This window comes from Lepidochelys olivacea (assembly GCF_965140295.1).
Source record: "Lepidochelys olivacea isolate rLepOli2 genome assembly, chromosome: 8".
Lineage (NCBI taxonomy): Eukaryota > Metazoa > Chordata > Testudines > Cheloniidae > Lepidochelys > Lepidochelys olivacea.
In genome coordinates this window covers 9,774,806-9,794,170 of record NC_140418.1, presented here as the reverse complement: position 1 = coordinate 9,794,170, position 19,365 = coordinate 9,774,806, and the positions used below count along the sequence as shown (strand labels likewise).

The following is a 19,365-nucleotide window of genomic DNA, read 5'->3' as shown; positions in this document are numbered from 1 at the left end:
GGACAGAGGCAAGTTCTAGTAATCAGTGATTGTCTTTACAGCAGCCTTGCAACATAGTCATAACCGTTTACCCAAGACACAAAATTGCTTGCTTACCATTTACCGCAAGGACTGATGGTCATGAAAAAGTGGATATTTTACTCTGCCAAAAAAGTTACTCAGGGTGAGTGGAATTTTTCAGGGCTGATTTACAGTGCTCCTAGTAAAACTGGAACTGGGTGTGTAAAACTGGTACCGTCCTACTTGGCATGTGTGGTTGCGTTTTCAAATCTGCATCTTGACAAACAGTCTTGTCTACTTTTTTTTTCTTTAGTTAGAAAAAAAAAACCACACCTTTGGAGTCCATAATCTCAATCTCTTTAAAAAAAAAGCACATTAATAAAGCTGATATTGAGATGAACTGAGATCAAACTCTTCAGGGCAGGGACCATCATCTGAATGCAACTGCCATGCTTCCGTTTTTAGATGCCCAACTTGAGACATCTTGGACCTGGTTTTCCGAGGCCTTCTCACACAGTAGCCCCCATTAACTTCAAGCAGAAGTATGAGTGCTGAGAACTTCTGAAAATACGGCCTAAGTATCTCAGTTTGGACACCCAGCACTTCCATCATCAAAAACCAAGGCCATTTTTGGAAAAAAAAATTGTCCTATGTCTTCACTCATTTTGTGTGGTGTTTAGCACATCTTTGGCACCTGAAAAAATTATTCTTCAAACTTGACAGAATTCAGAGAATGCAGCCAATCTTTGTCCTCTTTCCTGAGAGGAACAGAAGTAAAATGAGGAGGCAAAACATCTAACATATGAATATGAAGACATCATAAGGCCCTAAATCATCAGAACATTCAAGAGAAAGGTCTTGGAAGGGCTCAAGGTAAGGATTTTTCAGATCAGGCAATTAACAATTTGGGCAGTGAAAGCACAGGAGGTAGAAACATTGGATCACCTTTGCTTTAAGCTTTTGCCTTCCATGGTACATTGTCTTCACCAAAACCTTTTTCAGTGTGCTAATATTCTTTCTACACACACAACTAACATGTAAAGATCAAGCACTCTGCCCCAGACTGAGATGCAAAATCTTTTTATGGAATGTTTATTTTCTTCATCTCTGTGACTGTTGCCCTCTAGTGGTGGATGTATATTTTTACACTAAGCCTGTTTTCCACTAAGTTCACAAAGCCACACTTGTTTCACAGACACAGCATTTTTCTAGTTTGTGGCATACACGAACATTCCTTTATTTTTAATTTAAAATGATCCAGGGCTTATGCTGATCATTCCCCCTTACATTTAGGATTTAAAGGTAACAAGTGGCCAAGATTACAACCTAGCTATGAATTTTGGAGACACCAGGTGCGTGAGGTAATAGCTTGTATTGGACCGTCTTCTGTTGGTAAGAGACAAACTTTGGAGCTATACAGAGCTCTTCTTCAGGTTAGGAAATGTAATTGGCGTGACACAGCTAAATACAAGGTGGAACATATTGTTATGCATCAGGAGTTAACACATGTCCCAAGAGACCATTCAAGCGGACAGAATCACAGGACAAGTTGACAACACACATACATACCACCAAGATATGTAAACACCTGAGCAAAGGCAAAAGATTTCTCTATCTGGCAGACAGAGGTGGGGGCCCATAGACAAGAAGTTAGGCACATTTTAACTTAAGAAAAATCAATTATTTCTATTTTATTTTCCAGTTAGGGAAGGGTGTGTGGTGTAGTGGCTAGAGCAGAGCCCTGGGATTCAGAACTCTGGGGTACTAGTTCCGGTCATGTCACTGGCTCTTCGCCAAGTCACTTAGGTGCAGATTTTTCAATGGCACTTAGGTGCCTAGCTCCCATTGTCTCTCAGTTGGAGTTAAGTACCATCTGAGTTTTTGAAAAGCTACCCTTAATTCTTCCATTTCCACCCTCTGTAAAATGAGAAAACTACTTATGCAATTCATAAGCATGTTGTGAGGCTTAATATTTGAGTACTGTAACTTTGAGATACTGACATAAATGGTTCTATACAGGGGAAAATCCCTCGCCCATTCCAAGCCAAATCTACTAGCCCTGTATGTCCTTTACCTCATTTCTTTTTCATTAAAAATATATTTTACCTTCAATTTTTGTTCTTTGCAGCAGTCCAGTAAACATGGTCATACTGCTTTGTCTAATATTCTCATAAGCATATTGGTTGTTTAATCAGCAAAGAGAGACTCGGACAGCCTGTCTACTGACACCTAAATAAAGGATTGTCCCTCATGAACCAGCTTGATATCTCTTTTTTGACAGATAATCATTGTTCAGTCTAAAGACTCAGCTACAAATGTCTGAAGGAGACACTGCTAACTTAAGCACAATTCTGTCTGCATTATTAACCCACTACTGTGTACTAACAATACCAAATTGTGTATTACAAGTTTCACTGAAAGATAAGGGAAAATGGACAGTTACCTGTAGTTCTACTCCTTTGAGTATATCATCTCACAGGATTCCAGCTCTTGGGTCCCAAACCTGTAGCATGACACAGGTAGGAACACCCCCAGCTGTTACATTTTTGGTCCCCTGCAGCACTGACAGTTAAGAGGAGCCCCCCCAAATTTCCATTCCAAACAACAATTTCTCAGCACCCTCTCACACAGCTCCCCAATGCACAGGAAATACGAGCTCCCCCAAAGCCACCAATTATATACACCCACAGTGTAATATTTCCAAAATTCACCAGTGTCATCTCAGTGCTGAATACAGCAGGACTTTAAAGTTACACAACACCTAAAACCGCAACCTCAGCCACTGAGGTGAGGTAGGTGGCTAAGTGAAAATCCTGGGCAATATCTTCAAAGAAGAAAGAGGCATTCCAAACAAAGTTTGTATACTCTCTACCTCAATGCTGAGAATGAGCTGATTTTCCCCTCCAAAGCCAAAGCTCAGCAGAAGGATTGTGACATAAATCTCACCCACATCCATCACACCCTATTAGTGCATGACATCCCTCAAATATCTGACACAAAATACGGCAGACGTGCGTAAAAAGGTAGAACAACTAGCTAAGGACTATCATCCACTCTAGACTCCTTCCACCTGGGATTGAGACGAAGAAAGTTTGAACAAGATATGTAGGCATGAGAATATTGTAGGGGCTATACACCGACACCTATATACCTCTTGTCACCTACAGTGGGAATCTTAACAGAATTCACAGCACCACCTTATCCATGTAATCCAATATAAGGGGAATTAGCCATAATACCAAACAGTTCATTCATTCTGTAGACTAGGTACTTAGTAAACTGACTCAAGAAAACATCCGATGAAGTGAGCTGTAGCTCACGAAAGCTCATGCTCAAATAAATTGGTTAGTCTCTAAGGTGCCACAAGCACTCCTTTTCTTTTTGCGAATACAGACTAACACGGCTGTTACTCTGAAACCTGTCAAGAAAACATGAGCTCACAAACCTGGCATGACTCAAAAGGGTTTCCTTCAATTAAGGGTCTGTCTACACAGTCCTACACAATGAGTTAGTGCACAGCAAGCTGGGGTGTGACCATTCAGCACACTAGTCTGCCACATAGACCAGCCCTTAGTCAGACTATGTCAATATTCCTTAAAACAGGGTGGTGGAGGCAATAGGACTGAATGTGTCAAACCCTGAAACTGCACATCACTTGAAGAGATGAGGACTGGCCTAAAATAGTCTAGTCTTGTTGCCCAACAAAGTTTGATGCTAATAAACCAGAAACATGTAAGGTAGCCACAAAGAGAGGACTGGGACACTAGGATAGGAAATTTCACATTCCTCTAGAACTCTACCCAACCAGAAAGCAGTCCGGGAAGGTAGCGGTCTTACAAGTCACCATTGCTGACTAGAGTCCCAGTTAGAATAGCTTCCCAGCTACTCAGAAAGGCACATTAGCCTCCAGACAGTATTGACGTTCTGAGATCTGGTGTGAGCACCACAGCAATCTCAGCCACTGGCACAGAACATTCATAAACAATCTGGCTGTGTTCCTTTTAGGACCACCACCTGAGGGACCACCAGCAGTGCCAACGCATTAAGAGAACCCAGCCTTGGCGCTCAGCTTTCCGAGGCAAGCGTACCTACTTGGCAAAGTGCCCATTTCTAAAATGCAATTTGATAATAGGTGTCCCTATGCTAGTCGTGCGTAGTGATCAGAGGACCACCAAAGTGGGGACATCAATGCAACTGTGAGTCATAGCTGCCTCTTTGCACAGCATACAACGGGCAGGGTGTCAGCACCCAGCGATTCTAGGTTCAGCACGTCATGCCATTAACACACCTGATGTGACAAGGGGAAGCGATAAAGGGTCTAACTGCCCCTATTGCCAATGCACTGGGGCTGAGAGACACTTTGCTAAAGCAAACACACACTAGACCCCACAATCTGCATGGCATCAAGGTTGGCGATTCTCTATGTGCAGGCTAATGCACTCGCTAACATCAGAGAGCCGGAGGGCTGACTACCCATGACACTGCTGCGGTACACAAATGTACTGAAGACCAACACACCAGGGATGAAACACCTCCTCTGCCTGGCGCTGTTGCAAGGAATCTCCTCCTGTGATGCAGTTATAGATTGCAAGGCCAAAAGGGATCGTCGTGATCTAGTCTGATCTCCTGCATAACACAGGCCATAGGACCTCCCAGAACTAATTCCTGTTTGAACTAGAGCACATTTTTTTTTTTTTTTTTTAGGAAAAAACATTAGTAAGATTGATGTGTTCATCCGCTTCCCTTCCATTCCACTCTAGCGCTGATACACCAAGGGTGGAGAGCTACACCAGTGAGGAAGCATGGACATGTTGGGATGTTCCTTCTTCCCTGGAAATGATACCCTAAGTGTGAGGCACCTTTTCCTTAGCACCAAAGTGCCAAGAGTGGAGAACTAATGCACATGAGCACCCCTTCTTCCATGGCACAAAGGGCAAGAAATCAATACAACAGTTCACCTTCCCTTCAGAGAGTCGCTGACTCTAGTGTAGGGTGGTCTGGGCTTCCCTATCTTGGCTCCAGGGTGCCCCATTTGAGGCACCAAGGGCACATCCCTTTTGAGGTGCTGCTGATTTGCAAGGGAAGAGTCAATTTACCAGACACCCTCTTCAGAAGTGCTGATGCTCTTATGCGGGAAGGTATTGACATACTCACATGCCTCCCCTTCATAGCACTGATGCACCAAGGCAGAGACATGTGCTGTAGGGCACTGCTGAGCCTAGTGAGAAGTACCAATTAAATGTATTGAAACAGTAGCACTTACGCAAGGACAAGGTGCTGACCCCAACCTCCATGATTGTCACTCAAATGCTTTTATAGACGCTGACCTTAATACCCTCTCCTGGCACTCAGACAAGGCATGTAGCCCCCAATTCACAGTGATACTTAGGCACCTAAGGAACAGTTACCTTCTGCAATAACTGAAGTTCTATAAGATGTCTTCTCCGTAGGTGCTCGATGTCAGGTGTGCTCACATCCCTGTGCCTTTAAATTGGAGATTTTTGGTAGAAGTGCCAATTCGGCCAGCATGGGCATTACATTTCATCAGGCCCCACTCCTAGGCTATACAGGGCTGGGTGGGTGAACCGCCCTCAGTTCTTTCTCTAACGCAAAGTCCCCACAGGAAACTCTGAAGCAGAGGGGAAGGAGGGTGGATAGTGGAACACCCACAGACATACATCTCAAAGAACTCCAGTTACTGCCCAAGGTGAGTAACAGTTGGAACACTTCTCCGGACACATCACAGGCTCAATCTTTACACTTACCTCTGCAAGTGGAATCTCATGAAATCTTTCCTACTGTTCAATACCTTTTGTGTCTCCTGAGGACAAGTCGACTCTAGTCCCAGGAGTCATTGAGGAGCCATGCTTTGAGATGACGTACCTTCAGGTTGGGATGAAGAGTGCGGCTGGCATCCTGGGAAAGATGATGAGGAATGGACGGGAGGTTGATCTCCTGACAGACAGCTAGATGAATTAGGTAAGGATACCGTATCTGTCTGGGCCACATTGGGACTATCAATATAATTCTGGCTTTGTCACACTTGATCTTGTTGATTACCTTCAGAATCAGAGGCATTGAGGTGAAATGCATATAGAAAGTCTCGTCCATGGACCAAGGAAGGCATCTCCCAAAGAGAGAGGACCCTGAGGTAACAGTATGTAGCAGGGGAAGGTCCTCCTCCCCCCAGGGGAAAGGGATCAAGAGAAAGCCCCCCTACATAATAAGTAAATAAAATAACTTGAGAAACAATAAAAAGAACGGCAACTAGGCTAAAAGACTTCAAAAGTAAGGCACACTAACATTTCGTCTCAGGCCCAGGCTGCTGAGAAGGAACGGAGGGTGGTTCTCTCACGCAGCCCTAAATAATCTCAGAGCAGGGCACGAGGAAGCATAGGGAGCATGCACAGGCTGAACAGGTGATATTACCAAAAATCTCCAATTAAAGGCGCAAGGGCTGTCAGCGCACCAGAAGCAGTGCGCCCACTGGAACATGACTCAAACAAGATGTCCAAGTTTTAGCCTCCACCACAATCCACAAAACTCTAGCTGAACTCCATTGGTGCCTAAACTCACCAGGCCCCTAAGTTTTTGCCTCTGGGCATGCACCCTGCTGCTTCACTCTAAGACACCTATCTTCAGACACCTATCTTCCACCTAAGCCCCCAGAGCGATCTACAAACCAGGGGAAGACTGGTGTTCATCTTCCTAAGCCAAGTGAGGGACCCAATCTAGTTAGCAAGCTTAGAGGGGACCTTCAGGATCAGGTCCCATTCAAAATTTCACCAGAGGTGCTGGTGACCACCGTATACCTTTTAGCCCAGTGGTTAGAGCACTCCACTGAGATGTGGGAGTCCCAGGTTCAGTTCCCCCTCTACTAGAGAAAAGGATTTCTCCAGCAGCAGAGAGAACTAAACCTGGGCCTCTCACAACCCAGATGAATGCTCTCACCCCGGGGTTCTCAATCAAGAGTACGTGTACTGCTGGGGGTATGCAGAGGTCTTCCAGGGGGTACATCAACTCATCTAGATATTTGCCTAGTTTTACAACAGGCTACATAAAAAGCACTAGTGAAGTCAGTACAAACTAAAATTTCATAGACAATGACCCGTTCATATTGCTCTACACACAGAATATACATACTGTACTTTTCAAATTGATTTATTTTATAATTATATGGTAAAAAGCAAGCAATTTTTCAGTAATACTGTGATATGACACTTTTGTATTTTTATGTCTGATTTTGTAAGCAAGTAATTTTTAAGTGAAGTGAAACTTCGGGGTATGCAAGACAAATCAGCCTCCTGAAAAGGGTATAGTAATCTGGAAAGCTTGAGAGCCACTTCTCTAATCAGGGGGCTAAAAGTTATAAGGTGGGCACAACCATCACCAAGGCTGCCTCTTCCAGCCACTGTGTGGCAGGCACCTAACTTATTCCCACAATGAACTACTTAGGTACCTAAGCCACCTGACTGCAAGCCAGGGGTGGGCAATAATTTTCGCAGGGGGGCCACTCCATGAATTTAGATAAGTTGTCACAGGCCATACATTTCTACTACATTAATGGAGTGGGTGCGGGGTCTGGGAGGGAGTTTGGGTGCAGGACAGAGCTCCAGGCTGGTGCAGAGTGTTGGGGTGCAGGAAAGGGTGAGAGGTGTGGGCTCTGGGAGGGAGTTTGGTGCAGGAGGGGGCTCCGGGCTGGGGCAGGGGATTAGGGTGCAAGAGGGGCTGCAAGGTCTAGGATGAGTTTGGGTGCAGGAGGGCGTTCTGACCTGGGGCAGGGGTGTGGGAGCGGGTGCAGGCTCTGTCCAGGAGGCACTTACCACAGGCGGCTCCCAGCCAGCAGCACAGCAGGGCTCAGGCAGGCTGCCTGCCTGCCATGGCCCCATGCTGCTCCCAGAAGCAGCTGTGGCCAGCTGCTGCTGGCACATCTCTGCGTGCCCCTTGGGGAGAGGGGGGGCAGCAGGTCTCCGTGTGCTGCCTGTGCCCACAAGCACTGCCCTCGCAGCTCCCACTGGCCAGTTTCCAGCCAATGGGAGCTGAGGATGACGGTGTTGGGGGCAGAGGCAGCGCACAGAGCCACCTCACCCTCCCCCCCCCATCAGGGGCATGCAGAGACATGCCAGCAGCAGCCAGCTGCTTCTGGGAGCAGCATGGGGCCACAGCAGGCAGGCAGCCTGCCTGAGCGCACAGCCTAGAGATCGCAAGGGGGCAGCCAAAAAGCCTGGCAGGCCGGACAGAAATGTTAGATAGGCTGGATCTGGCCTGCGGGCTGTATTTTGCCCACCCCTGTTCCAGGTAATGGGTTCCCATTGATGGTTTGCCAGCAGAGATAAGTGCCTCCCTAAAGGCCACACTTAAGTCCTGTCCAGTTCACAGAAATAGGCACCTTAGAAACACCCGTCATGAGCATTTCCCATTGGCTAGCCTACCCGCTCTAATGGATCGTATTCTTAGGTGCCTCTCCCCACCATTCACAGTATAAAGAGCTTAGGTGCCTAACCCAGGCTATGGGGACCACAATATTGTCTCCATGATTTTACAGGTGCCTAAATTAGGTGCTACGAGACTGAACATCCCAACACGTAGGTCCCTTTATGGATCCAGGCCATAGCCTGGAGTCTTTCGCTAACTTGAGCTAGGGAAATGTGCCTTACAACTCCAGAACTGCAGAGCCATTAAGCTTCAAAAATCTAGTGACAAATGGCCCCTGGATCAAGGAGTCTTCCCTCCAAAAACACCCCAATGGATACCTCATTGGTTAAATGGTGAGTCAACATCCTGAAACAGATGAAAACTGGGGGGTAGGAAACAACATGATTTTTTAAAAAACAAGCTACATACATCAAACCAGGTAGTTAAATACACATTTTAAAAATCTGGCCTTAAGTGCCTAAAGATTCAGCTGGGATCCTGGTTGGATTTTCCAGAAATGCTTAATCACCCTAGGTGCTTTTGAAAAATCTCACTAGGCATCTATTAGCATTTTTAGTCACCTAAATACCTTTAATCATCTAGCCCTTCAGTCTCATGACCAAGAAACAACTGCCCTCAGCCATGACATGTGCTTCAAGAACAAAGTAACTGTCTTCCCCAGTCACAGGTAGGAAACACTTCACTGACAAAGCAACTCACAAACCAGGAATTTATTCTACCCATTCCAGTACTTAACATAGCTCCAAGGAACACAGCAATGCTTTAAAAGAATTCACAGCTCAGACCTGAGATTGGGGCTCAGGACCAGTTCAAAACCAGATGTAGCTGGAATGACTGTAGGAGAAACCAATAAAAGATACAGCAGAAGAGCTATATGAAGTAAAGGCAGCATCAAAGGAGGAGCCAGAGGAGCAGCAGATTAAGTTTGGTGCGCAGCTTCTGCAAGCAGCTTCCTTGCTATCTGTGGTCAGAAAGGGCCAGAGTTCCAGAGTTAGACTGAGGAAGCTGCCACATGGGGGGGGGGGAGCTGGAATAGAACATGGAAGAGGTGGCTCATCTTGGCAGCCATAGTCACAGAGGACCAAAAATCAAACAGCTAGGGGAGTATGAACTGGGCTCACAATGGAGGCTGGAGACCCAAGTAAAGAGAAAGTGCCAGTTTTCACTTTGTTTACCACGCATATTTGTAAGGCCCTACCAAATTGACTGTCCATTTTGGGCACAGGATTTCAAAAGTCATAAATTTCATTGTTTCAGATATTTAAATGGTAGGGGTCCTGACCCAACTCTGAAGACTGCAGCGCAGGAGGGTGGCATGGTACGGTATTGCCACCCTTACTTCTGCACTGCTGTTAGTGGGATGCTGCCTTCAGAACTGGGCACCTGGCCAGTGGTTGCCACTCTCTGGCCTCCCAGCTCTGAAGGCAGTGCAGGAGTAACGGTGGCAATACTGCAACCCCACAACAACTTTGAGACACCCCCCCCCATGCTCCTCTTTTGGGTTGGGACCCCCCCCATTTGAGAAATGCTGGTCACAAAGTGCACAAAAGACCAGATTTCGCTGGGGAGACCAGATTTCATAGTCCCTGATGCGTTTTTCCACAGCTGTGAATTTGGTAGGGACCTACATATTTGACAGCGCTGTGTATAGGTTTGCTACTTTCCCGTGGTTCCATGGGTCTTTCCCATAGCGACAGGAAAAGAAATTTTTTTTAAAAACAGGGAAATATGACTGTAAAACTGGAAGGTACACCTGAATATTTTTAAATCAATTTTTCAGTGGACTAGATTTTGAGTTCACTATACCCCTTTATGATGTGACTTAAAAACCATTTCATTTCCATTTTTGAAATAGTGTTCCAACTGATATTACACATCATACTTTAAGAGTTCAGACTTTAATCTCTAGTGAGAACAGGGCAGCTTGGACATGCATGAGAAAATTTTGCCTTTTTTCCTTTTACACTAACAATTAAACTGCTAAAGCTTTTTATGGGCAGCACCTCTGCTTATTAGGGGAATTCCTATAATGTTCATTAGCCATTCATACGTTCAATGGTCACGACTAACTATGCATCTTGATTTTTGCAGAGCTTTGATCATTTTCACAATTGCTACATATAGTCAGAATTCAAGAGGTAACAGCTGGAAGCTTCAAAACAGATGGTATTAGTCAAAACCAGGCTTGATATCTAGGTTTTCAAAGCTAAAGAGCTTTGGGCTAGGTTATTTGGATGGCTGATAATCAGAGGATATATATCTAGTGTTCTAAGCTTGATGTGTCCCTGTGGCAGGCAAAGATGATGTTGAAGTAAAGAGAAAATGGTACAGAGTTTAAGCACAGAAGTTTCTGGTTATCAGGGAATAAGGTACAGAGTATCAAGGGGTGCGAAATTCAGTTTAGGAACAGGTGGCACAAGGAATACATCATCTACAACCTCCCCAATTGGGGGTAAAAGGTTAACAGGTCAAAGTACAGACATTGAGATATGGGGGTGTGTTGTCCATATAATGGACATGTTCAGGTGTGGAGTATAATGAGACAATGAGGGTAGATTTACCCTCATTTGGGGGGATTTAATGTTCAGTGAGTTTATGGTTCCAGTTCATATGGTCCAATGGAAAAAGCCTCTCAGTCCCTTTCCCATAGTTGATGCAAGATCCTGTCTACACCACACTCTTAGCACAAAATTCCAACTCCTGCTACCACCAGGTCAACTGCACCAGGGTCGCAGTAACGCAAAACACCCAGTGCTGCCAGAGCTGTGTCCAGTATACAGTTTTTAAACTGTGACATCTGAACTAGTGGTAGCACCTATGAGAATCCTGCCTGTCCCATCCCCCCACCCAAATTCCCTGTCCGTAGGTACAGCCTAAAGGTCTGTGGTGTTCAGTCTTGATACTTAAGCAGTATTCAGGCACTAGTTAGATCTTCAAGGGGGAAAAGGAATCAGGAATAGCTGTCACTTCTGACCAAAACTACAGCTATTATTCAATCTCTTGCAGTATTTGCTCCTGCAGTACCCCCACTGTACTCCACTCTCCCTCCAAGAGATGGTTTGGACATTTTGAGGGAGGCAGAGATGAAAGAAGGATTAAATGGCTGTTAGGATTTGAACTGATCTCTGTCAGTTGTACAGAGTGAGTGATTGTAGCTTTCCTCCCCTTTTTATCAATTAAGGAAATTCCACAACGAATTCTTGGGAGCAGAAAAGGTAGAAAATTAGGAGTAGAATTGTCAAAGGAACCTCAGAGAGATGGGTACCCTATTCCCTTGGCTTCTTTAAAAATGCCAGCCTAGAACACACAAGTGCCAGAAAATTCTCAGCAAAGAACACACTTTGCTACAGCCTTTCATTTCCTCACATAAATATACACCCATGCCAAAAAGGGGATAGGATGCTATTAGTAGTAGCCTTTACATAACACTATTGTAATCAATATATGCATAGCTATTACAGGTAAGCACATTTTTCGGAGTGTTTTAAAGCGTAATTACTAAATGCTGTAAATATAAAACTCACAAATGGTCATTAGGTGGGCTTTTAACTCCATTATGTATCATATTGCATTTTAAAGCAAGCATGAAGATGTAAATGTGCTTTTATTCATTTTAAACACAAAATGTACAAGTAGGCACCTCCTCTTAAGTTAACTATTTAAAAGAGTTATACAGCAGTTAATAGAAGGAACCATGAAGGAAGGTCAGTTAACCCATGTCACTTTGTAAACTCTAGTTGTAGTTAGGGAAAGAAACTTCAGTTTTTGGGTGTAAATTTTCAGCCAAAAAGAGTATGTTGACCCAGGGAACTTACTTTATATAAACACAAAATGTCACTGAATTCATTTAACTTTCACTAAGATTAATTTTTCATATTTGAGAAAATCTTCATCCCTTAAGGTTCCAGAGCAAATTATACCACATGAAATCTATTCAGTGATAAACGTCTGTCAAAAACATCAGAGAATGGACACTGCCTTGAGAAAACTCAAATGGGTACCAGCTCACTCATAAGTGAAGCAAATGTTGTGTTTGACCAGATTGCCATAGTGAACACCTGTTTCTCCCCACCATGCACACACAATAGAGCACCATAATTTCATAAAGTGTCTTTTGAAGTGTATTATTTTTTCAAAACCAGAAAAGTTTAAAGCAAACAATTGCAGCTTGGAAAACCTATTGTTATGTATTTAGGAACAAGATCTCCGAGTTTCTAGACTTCAACAGGAGGTAGGATCCTCAGTACACCCAATATCAGGCCCTTGTGTAGCAACAGAAATGCAATTATAGTGTGACAATGATACCAACAGATAGTTGCAAAGACAGGGATGATCAATCAGTGCACTTACCTAAGGCTACACTAAAGAAATGTGCTATTCTAAGACCTAATAATTATAAAAACACCTTGCAGCCACACAGTGGTGCTCCAAATCAGGGGTGTGGGATGAAGGTAAATACCATTTGGAATGGACTGTTTCTGGAGGTTAAATATCATTTCAGCCTCATTTTAGTGCTAGTGTAGGCACAGACTAGCTGAAACAGTTCAACTAGTCATCTTACTATTGTTCCACAGTGCATATTTGTGTCACTTCCCAGAATACACTGTTTCTGGAAGCAGAGTTGGATAGTGTGAGGTACTTACCTAGAGCACTGCAGCTGAAATCATTTAGGACAGTATTAGATGAACATAGAGCAAACCTAAAATGTTACACGATGGCTACTGTGTGTGCACTGAAACCTTTGTTCAAGGCCCTAGCACGCACATGAGCCCTGTCCAATTAAACATACTAAACGGGTAGGGGAAGGAGAAGGAAGACATTTCATTTTTAAAATATGTACTTTGTATCACATCTGTAACAGATCAGTGACCTACAGAATTTTTAAAGTAATCAGAGTGAGGTGCGTCAGCAAAGTTAGTTAACATTTGAAAAATCACTCTTCTGAACTGCCTGTCACCTTACATGCAAGAGAAAATAAACAGTTTGTTTTCATTACAGTAATGGGTAGGAATTATATATTATATATGCAGGTGTTCAGTGGGTTTTTTAAATGCACAAGTTGTCACTATTAAAAATGGTTCTACACCAGGCTTTAAATGAGACAAGTAATAAATCACTCAAATTTTTAAGTTAATGGGTCAAGTGCTGTTAGATAAGTGTGTTGATACTCTTCACCATCAAAAATCCCTTTGTTAAAGTTAAAGCAACCCATTTTACAACAAAAATCCCTTACCAATTCCTTAGATTATAAAGATGAAAACAGTTAAACTAAATTATGCCTTTTACTTTTTGTACTTTATTCAGTTTGGAAAGCAGACTAGCTGGTTTCACTTTCTCATGTACAATGTTGTCTATTTGTATCCAACAAAAATGCTTAAACCACAAAATTTAAAAGTTTTTAATGTAATTTAACACTTAATCTAATATTAAACTACAGCAAACTAAGGCCATTTTACTTCAGAATGAGGGTATCATACACTACACTTTAACATCACATCTTTTGTTAATTCAGCTTACCTTTCATTTAACTTCCCTGGGCAGACATGCCCACAAGAGAAACAAAAACTAACTAGAGAAAAAGTGTCATCAAATGCACCAAATAAAAATATTTCTCCCCCAATTAATCCTTAGGAGTTACTTGTATCAATAGCAGGTGAAATATTTTCACAGATGTGAGATTTAAACTGGGGTCCTTTTAATACACATGTTTTGACCAGTTTTTATATCCAATAGGGTACTCTTGGAAAGCACCTGAGTCTCTAAGACGTGTTCCTTCACAACGGAGTGTTTCTGTTCTCTAGAGAAGCAGCCACAACAGAGCAACTATAATCTATTTGAAACATTCTCCACACAACAAATTGTACCAGAAGCTGTGAAACATTAATATGAAGTTGTAATTATTTATAATCCTTCCGGACATAAGCAGTAAACAACAAATCAAGCATCTCCCTCATAGTATAGGTGCCATTTCTGGGGTTCACCTTCCTTAGATTCATGTAGTGGTAAATGCCAGAGGAAGGATACTACTGCATAACCAAATAGTAATTTCCAACATAGCATGTGTTTTTGGTATGAACGAGTTGCCACACAAGATATGTAGGTATACTGTAAAATTACAGAATTGTATGTGGCACTTGCCTAGCTGACTCAAGGGACCAGTCTAGACTCCAAAAACAGTTTTAATTGGGTCTTCCAAAACAAGGGTCTCCCTATCATTAAAACAAGGCAACTTTGCAAGGGGCAGGACTGAACCTGATTTAACTGTCTCCCCAAACCAAACTGGAATTCAATGCTTAGTTGTTTGAACTGCACTAGGGACAACTGTGCTTTTATGTGGGTGGTCCATCCCTCCAACCTCAGCATGTTTCTAGAGTGTAGAAGAGGTAAAAGCAGCCTTTAAAATTTAAAGATCTCAGATAAAAGCAAACAACCAAAGGTCTTCGTTGACAAGGACAGTTGGTGAAGCTAATTAAATGCAATACGGTATTCTGCAAAAGCTTGTTAAACATAACTTACACTTGACTTCTGCACTTTGCCTAAACTACTTAGCTGGTTCAGGACAGATATGAATTTCTGGATGCAAATATGCATTATAATTGCAAGCCAGATTACTTAACACCCACTTACAAAGCAAAAAGGCCTGAAAGAAATTTTTACAGTTTAAGAGCTCTAAATTATCGTTACTGATCACAAGGGCCTAGAAAGGCCTCCATTTTGAGAGGTCAATTCCACTCCAGATCCTTAGGGCTTTGTCTACAAGAGAAAGTTGTACCAGTTGGGTTTTTGTTTGTTTGTTTTTTAAAAAGTCACATCTAAGTTAATCTACTTAAACTGAAGACTGAGGGACACGGATTTTATTTGAAATCACGTTTATTATAATTCAGCTATGCTAAATCAAAACAAGACCAATTTCAACTGAAATCCGTGTCCACAAAGTCTTTTAAATTGTTTTTTTAAAGAGATTTGAAAATTACACTTTATACTAGTGCAGTTTTCATGGATTTTTAGAGCATGATACCACTTCCACTTAAGACAATGGTAGTTTTGCCAGCCTTCAATGGAAGTAGGATCAAATCCATAGAATGCAGTGATAGAAGGCAATATGGTTAAGTGTTAAACATTACATGCTTAGAAACCTGGAATCAAAGTGATTTTACAATTTTTTTTTTAAATCCATGCCCCATGTCATACATACTCTCACTCAAGCATGTAAGGAATTCAATTCTTTATTTGTGATATCCATAAACCCATAAACGATGCTATTCTATATTTCTATCCAGGAAGGCAGTTTTCCCCTATAACATTATGCTTTTTTTTTTTTTCAAATAAACAACAAACTTTAATTCTATTGCGTGAAAGGGCTACAAATATACATTTGTTAATCAAGCAGACTACACAGATATTTTGCTTTACAACTGGCACCTATGTTACTGGTACACTTAGCTGGCTCATTTATCATAGCACTTTGCCCAAACAGTTTAGATTATCACTTCTTTTGAAGGATGGGCAGTTATAAGAGTTTTAGAAATGTACTGAAGCAGATACTTCAAATCCATTTTGTTTCAGTCAATATGCAGGGAGCCCATCTTTAGTCACATGCAGATTTGATTTTTATTTCAGTTTACACGGATCATTTAATGGCATAAGACAACTTTCAAAAAAATCTAGTAGAGTTGTTAGCAAACAACGTTGCCTCGGTTGTAATGAAGCCTACAGCAGTGGTTCTGCCATTCTACCAGGAGATGGTGCTGCAAAGGATTCTCGGGGAACTTTAACGAAGGACAATAGTTCAGACCAAGTGAAAAGTCTGTTTTAACCTGGTACTATGAAAACCAGTAGGCATTTAATTGAAGGAATAAATGTTGACCCTTTCCTGTAACGAATCATTTACAGACAAGCCAATAAGAGGATCTGAAACTAAGCAATTGGAAATTTTGAACATTTTATATGAATGAAGCACATGCTTAACACAAACTATTTCTTTAGAACTACACAGTACATACTTGATGGAAAAGTCCTATAGAAAAAAATTGACCAACCATGTCAGCACATCAATCAAACTGCCTAGTACAAGATGGTGGATGCACACAAACTGCAAAAGTGAGAATGAATATTTAAAAAACAGACCACATCCACCAGTTAGTACTTCAAAAAGTTTCCATAAAGTGTTTGAAAACCAATAAATCCACTAATGGGACATCAAAAAAGTAAATTAGGACCTTTACTGGCAATAAAGTCTCTAAATACATAGAGAATTAAAAGCAGAGGAATACTTGTTTCAAACCCAGAAAAGCCTTAAACCGTACGGAATGGATCCTAGGAAAAAAGTTAGACATGTAAAGGTCAATGAACACAATGATTTATTTAAAAAATAAAAAACGTAAAAACGATTTTTTTTCCTCCTTTACAGAAATGTTAATTTCAGTCATGGATCCGAGCAGATTTTGTAGGGGAAAAAATGTAGTAGCCAGGTATCGAGTCCTTACAACAAAGTAAATTCCCCCCCCATCTCCCTCCCCAGTTTTTACTTCAGAATCAGCAAGACATTGCCCACCCCCACCCCAAAAAACAAATTAAAACAAGACATTTTCATTGCTAGTATAAAAACGACCAAGGTCCAAGTAATAATAAAAAAATAGAGTCCATCAATGACTGTAACACAAAGTATGTGTGTGTGGGGCCCAGTCCATCTTCAGAGAGAAAGAAGTGGCACAGGCAGAGGCGACCCCCAGAGGGCATTTAGGAGCTGCTCCCACAGCGGGGGAGGCATTTACTAGGAACTGCCCTTAGGCGAGTGAGGGGAGAAACCATTAGAAGCTGCCCCGTAACAAAGGGAGGGCTCTCCATGCCACCCCCAATGGGTATGGGCGCCCCCGGTTAGAAGGAGCTGCCGCCATACCCTCCCCCACCATAGCCTCCTCTGTACGGTCCACTGTTACTGCGCCCTCCCCAGCTGCCGCCCCCTCCTCCGCCTCCTCCGCCGCTCTTCATGGGGCCGTAGGAGGACTGATGTTGGCTGTAGCTGCCGAACCCGCCGTACCCGTTGCCGTAATCTCCGCCTCCGCCACCTCCTCCATAGGAGCCGCTGCTGTAAGATCCGTAGCCGCCACCTCCGCCGTAGCCTCCGTAGTTATTATAGCCGCCGCCTCCTTTGGAGAGACCGTTGTGGTCCCGGTTGCCGGATCCGCCGCCGCCCCGTCCTCGTCCTCCTCCCCTGCCGCCCCGAGAAGGCCTAGAGGAGCCACCACCTCCTCCGCCCGACTGGATGTCCTCCTTGGGCACAGCCTTCTTGACCTCCACGCGGTGGCCCTGGATCGGATGGAACTTGACTACCGCGGCCTTGTCGGCGGCGTCGTGGTTCTGGAAATAGACGAAGCCGAAGCCGCGCTTCTTGCCGCTCTGTTTGTCGGCGATGATCTCGGCCTTCTCCACCGGGCCGAACTGGCTGAAGTGCTGCACCAGGTCCCCCTCGCCCACGTCCCCCTTTAGACCGCCCACGAAGAGCTTCTTCACCTTCGCGTGGGCCCCCGGCCGGGCCGAGTCCTCCCGGGACACGGCCCGCTTCAGCTCGACCGCGTTGCCGTCCACGGCGTGGGGGGAGGCGGCCATGGCGGCGTCGGCCTCCTCCACAGCCGAGTAGGTGACGAATCCGAAGCATCGGGAGCGCTTGGTCTGCGGGTTGAGCACGACCACGCAGTCGGTGAGGGTGCCGTAGGCCTCGAAGTGCTCCCGAAGCCCGGCCTCCGTGGTCTGCACGTTCAGGCCGCCGATGAACAGCTTGCACAGCTGCGAATTCTCCATGCTGCCGCCTCCGCCGGGGCTGCGCCTAGGCCTGGCGCCGAGACTCCTCCTCCTGCTGGGGGGAAGCTCAGGCCTCTCCACGTTCAACGAGCACCGCAACTTCAAGACAGCAGCAGCTGCCGCCGCGGCTCCTCCTTGGCGTGGCCTGGCCTCGGCAGCGACCTAGCCGCCGCCGGTACCACAGGAAAGGTGCCTGGGGGTGGGGGAGCACACCGACACGCACAAAATGGCGGCTGCTACTCCTCAGGCGTTCGGCCGGCAACTGGTGCTGCTCACACAAAGGGGACGCTGGGAGCCCCGCCCGCCGTGCCGCCGCAGCACACGCCCTCGGCGCAAACTGGGCCAATAGAAAGGCGCAACAGCCTACGTGAACGAGTCATTCATTAGGGGGCGGGGCTTCGTCAGTGATTGACGACAGCTAGGACTAATCGGGTTAGGCGACCTCCACCGCGCGTACGCAAGAGGAAAAGAGAGGGCGGGAGTGTGTTAGTAACTGAAGTCCAGGAGAACCAATCGAATTCCTCGAAAGCCACGGGCGGAGAGGCGGGGCCTAATCAAGAGTAGACTAATAAGATTCTGCAGCCCTCAACTCGCGCCGAGGCAAGAGGAGGAGGCGGGAGGGAGCGACCGGGTTGAGGCTGCGCCAATGCGTCAACCCAGCGGATGTGAGCCAATAGGTCTCCTCCTTCCCAGCCGCGCGCGCTTCCCCCCCCCCACCAGCAGCCCCGCCCCCGCGGGTGGGGGAGGGGGTAGCGTAGGTTTCATGGCAGGCCGCGCGGGAGCATTTGAAAAGCTGACCGTTAGGAAGCGGTTTCCGTCATCATAGTCCTTCCCCTCCCCCTCCCTATAATGAAGTGCGAGAGAGAGGCCGCACCAACCAACTCTCCCCTCGAGGGGGTGGAGGAGCCACCCGCCCCCCAGCACGTGACTCCTTCCAAACACCTCACACAGGCCCCGCGGCCGTGAGGGGGTAATTAATGCTGGGGGTTAGTTCACGGCTGCCCCTATGGTGCTACACACAGATCAACTCCCTGCTCCCCACGGTCCATTCCCGTCCCCCCATTGCTCTACCTCAGCCCACTCCTCCCCACAGCCTGCAGTGCCCAGCCAGGCCCCCCTAGGGGACTC

General features: G+C 44.9%; 1 protein-coding gene across 1 annotated transcript; it reads right to left on the bottom strand.

Annotated features, from left to right (window-relative positions):
* Positions 1–16,023: 16,023 nt before the first annotated feature.
* HNRNPA0 (heterogeneous nuclear ribonucleoprotein A0) lies at positions 16,024–18,529 on the bottom strand. Its single transcript, XM_084637409.1, has one exon. The coding sequence runs from the start codon at positions 18,235–18,237 to the stop codon at positions 17,314–17,316; it is 924 nt and encodes a 307-aa protein (XP_084493535.1). The 5' UTR covers positions 18,238–18,529; the 3' UTR covers positions 16,024–17,313.
* Between the last annotated feature and the right edge of the window lie 836 nt (positions 18,530–19,365).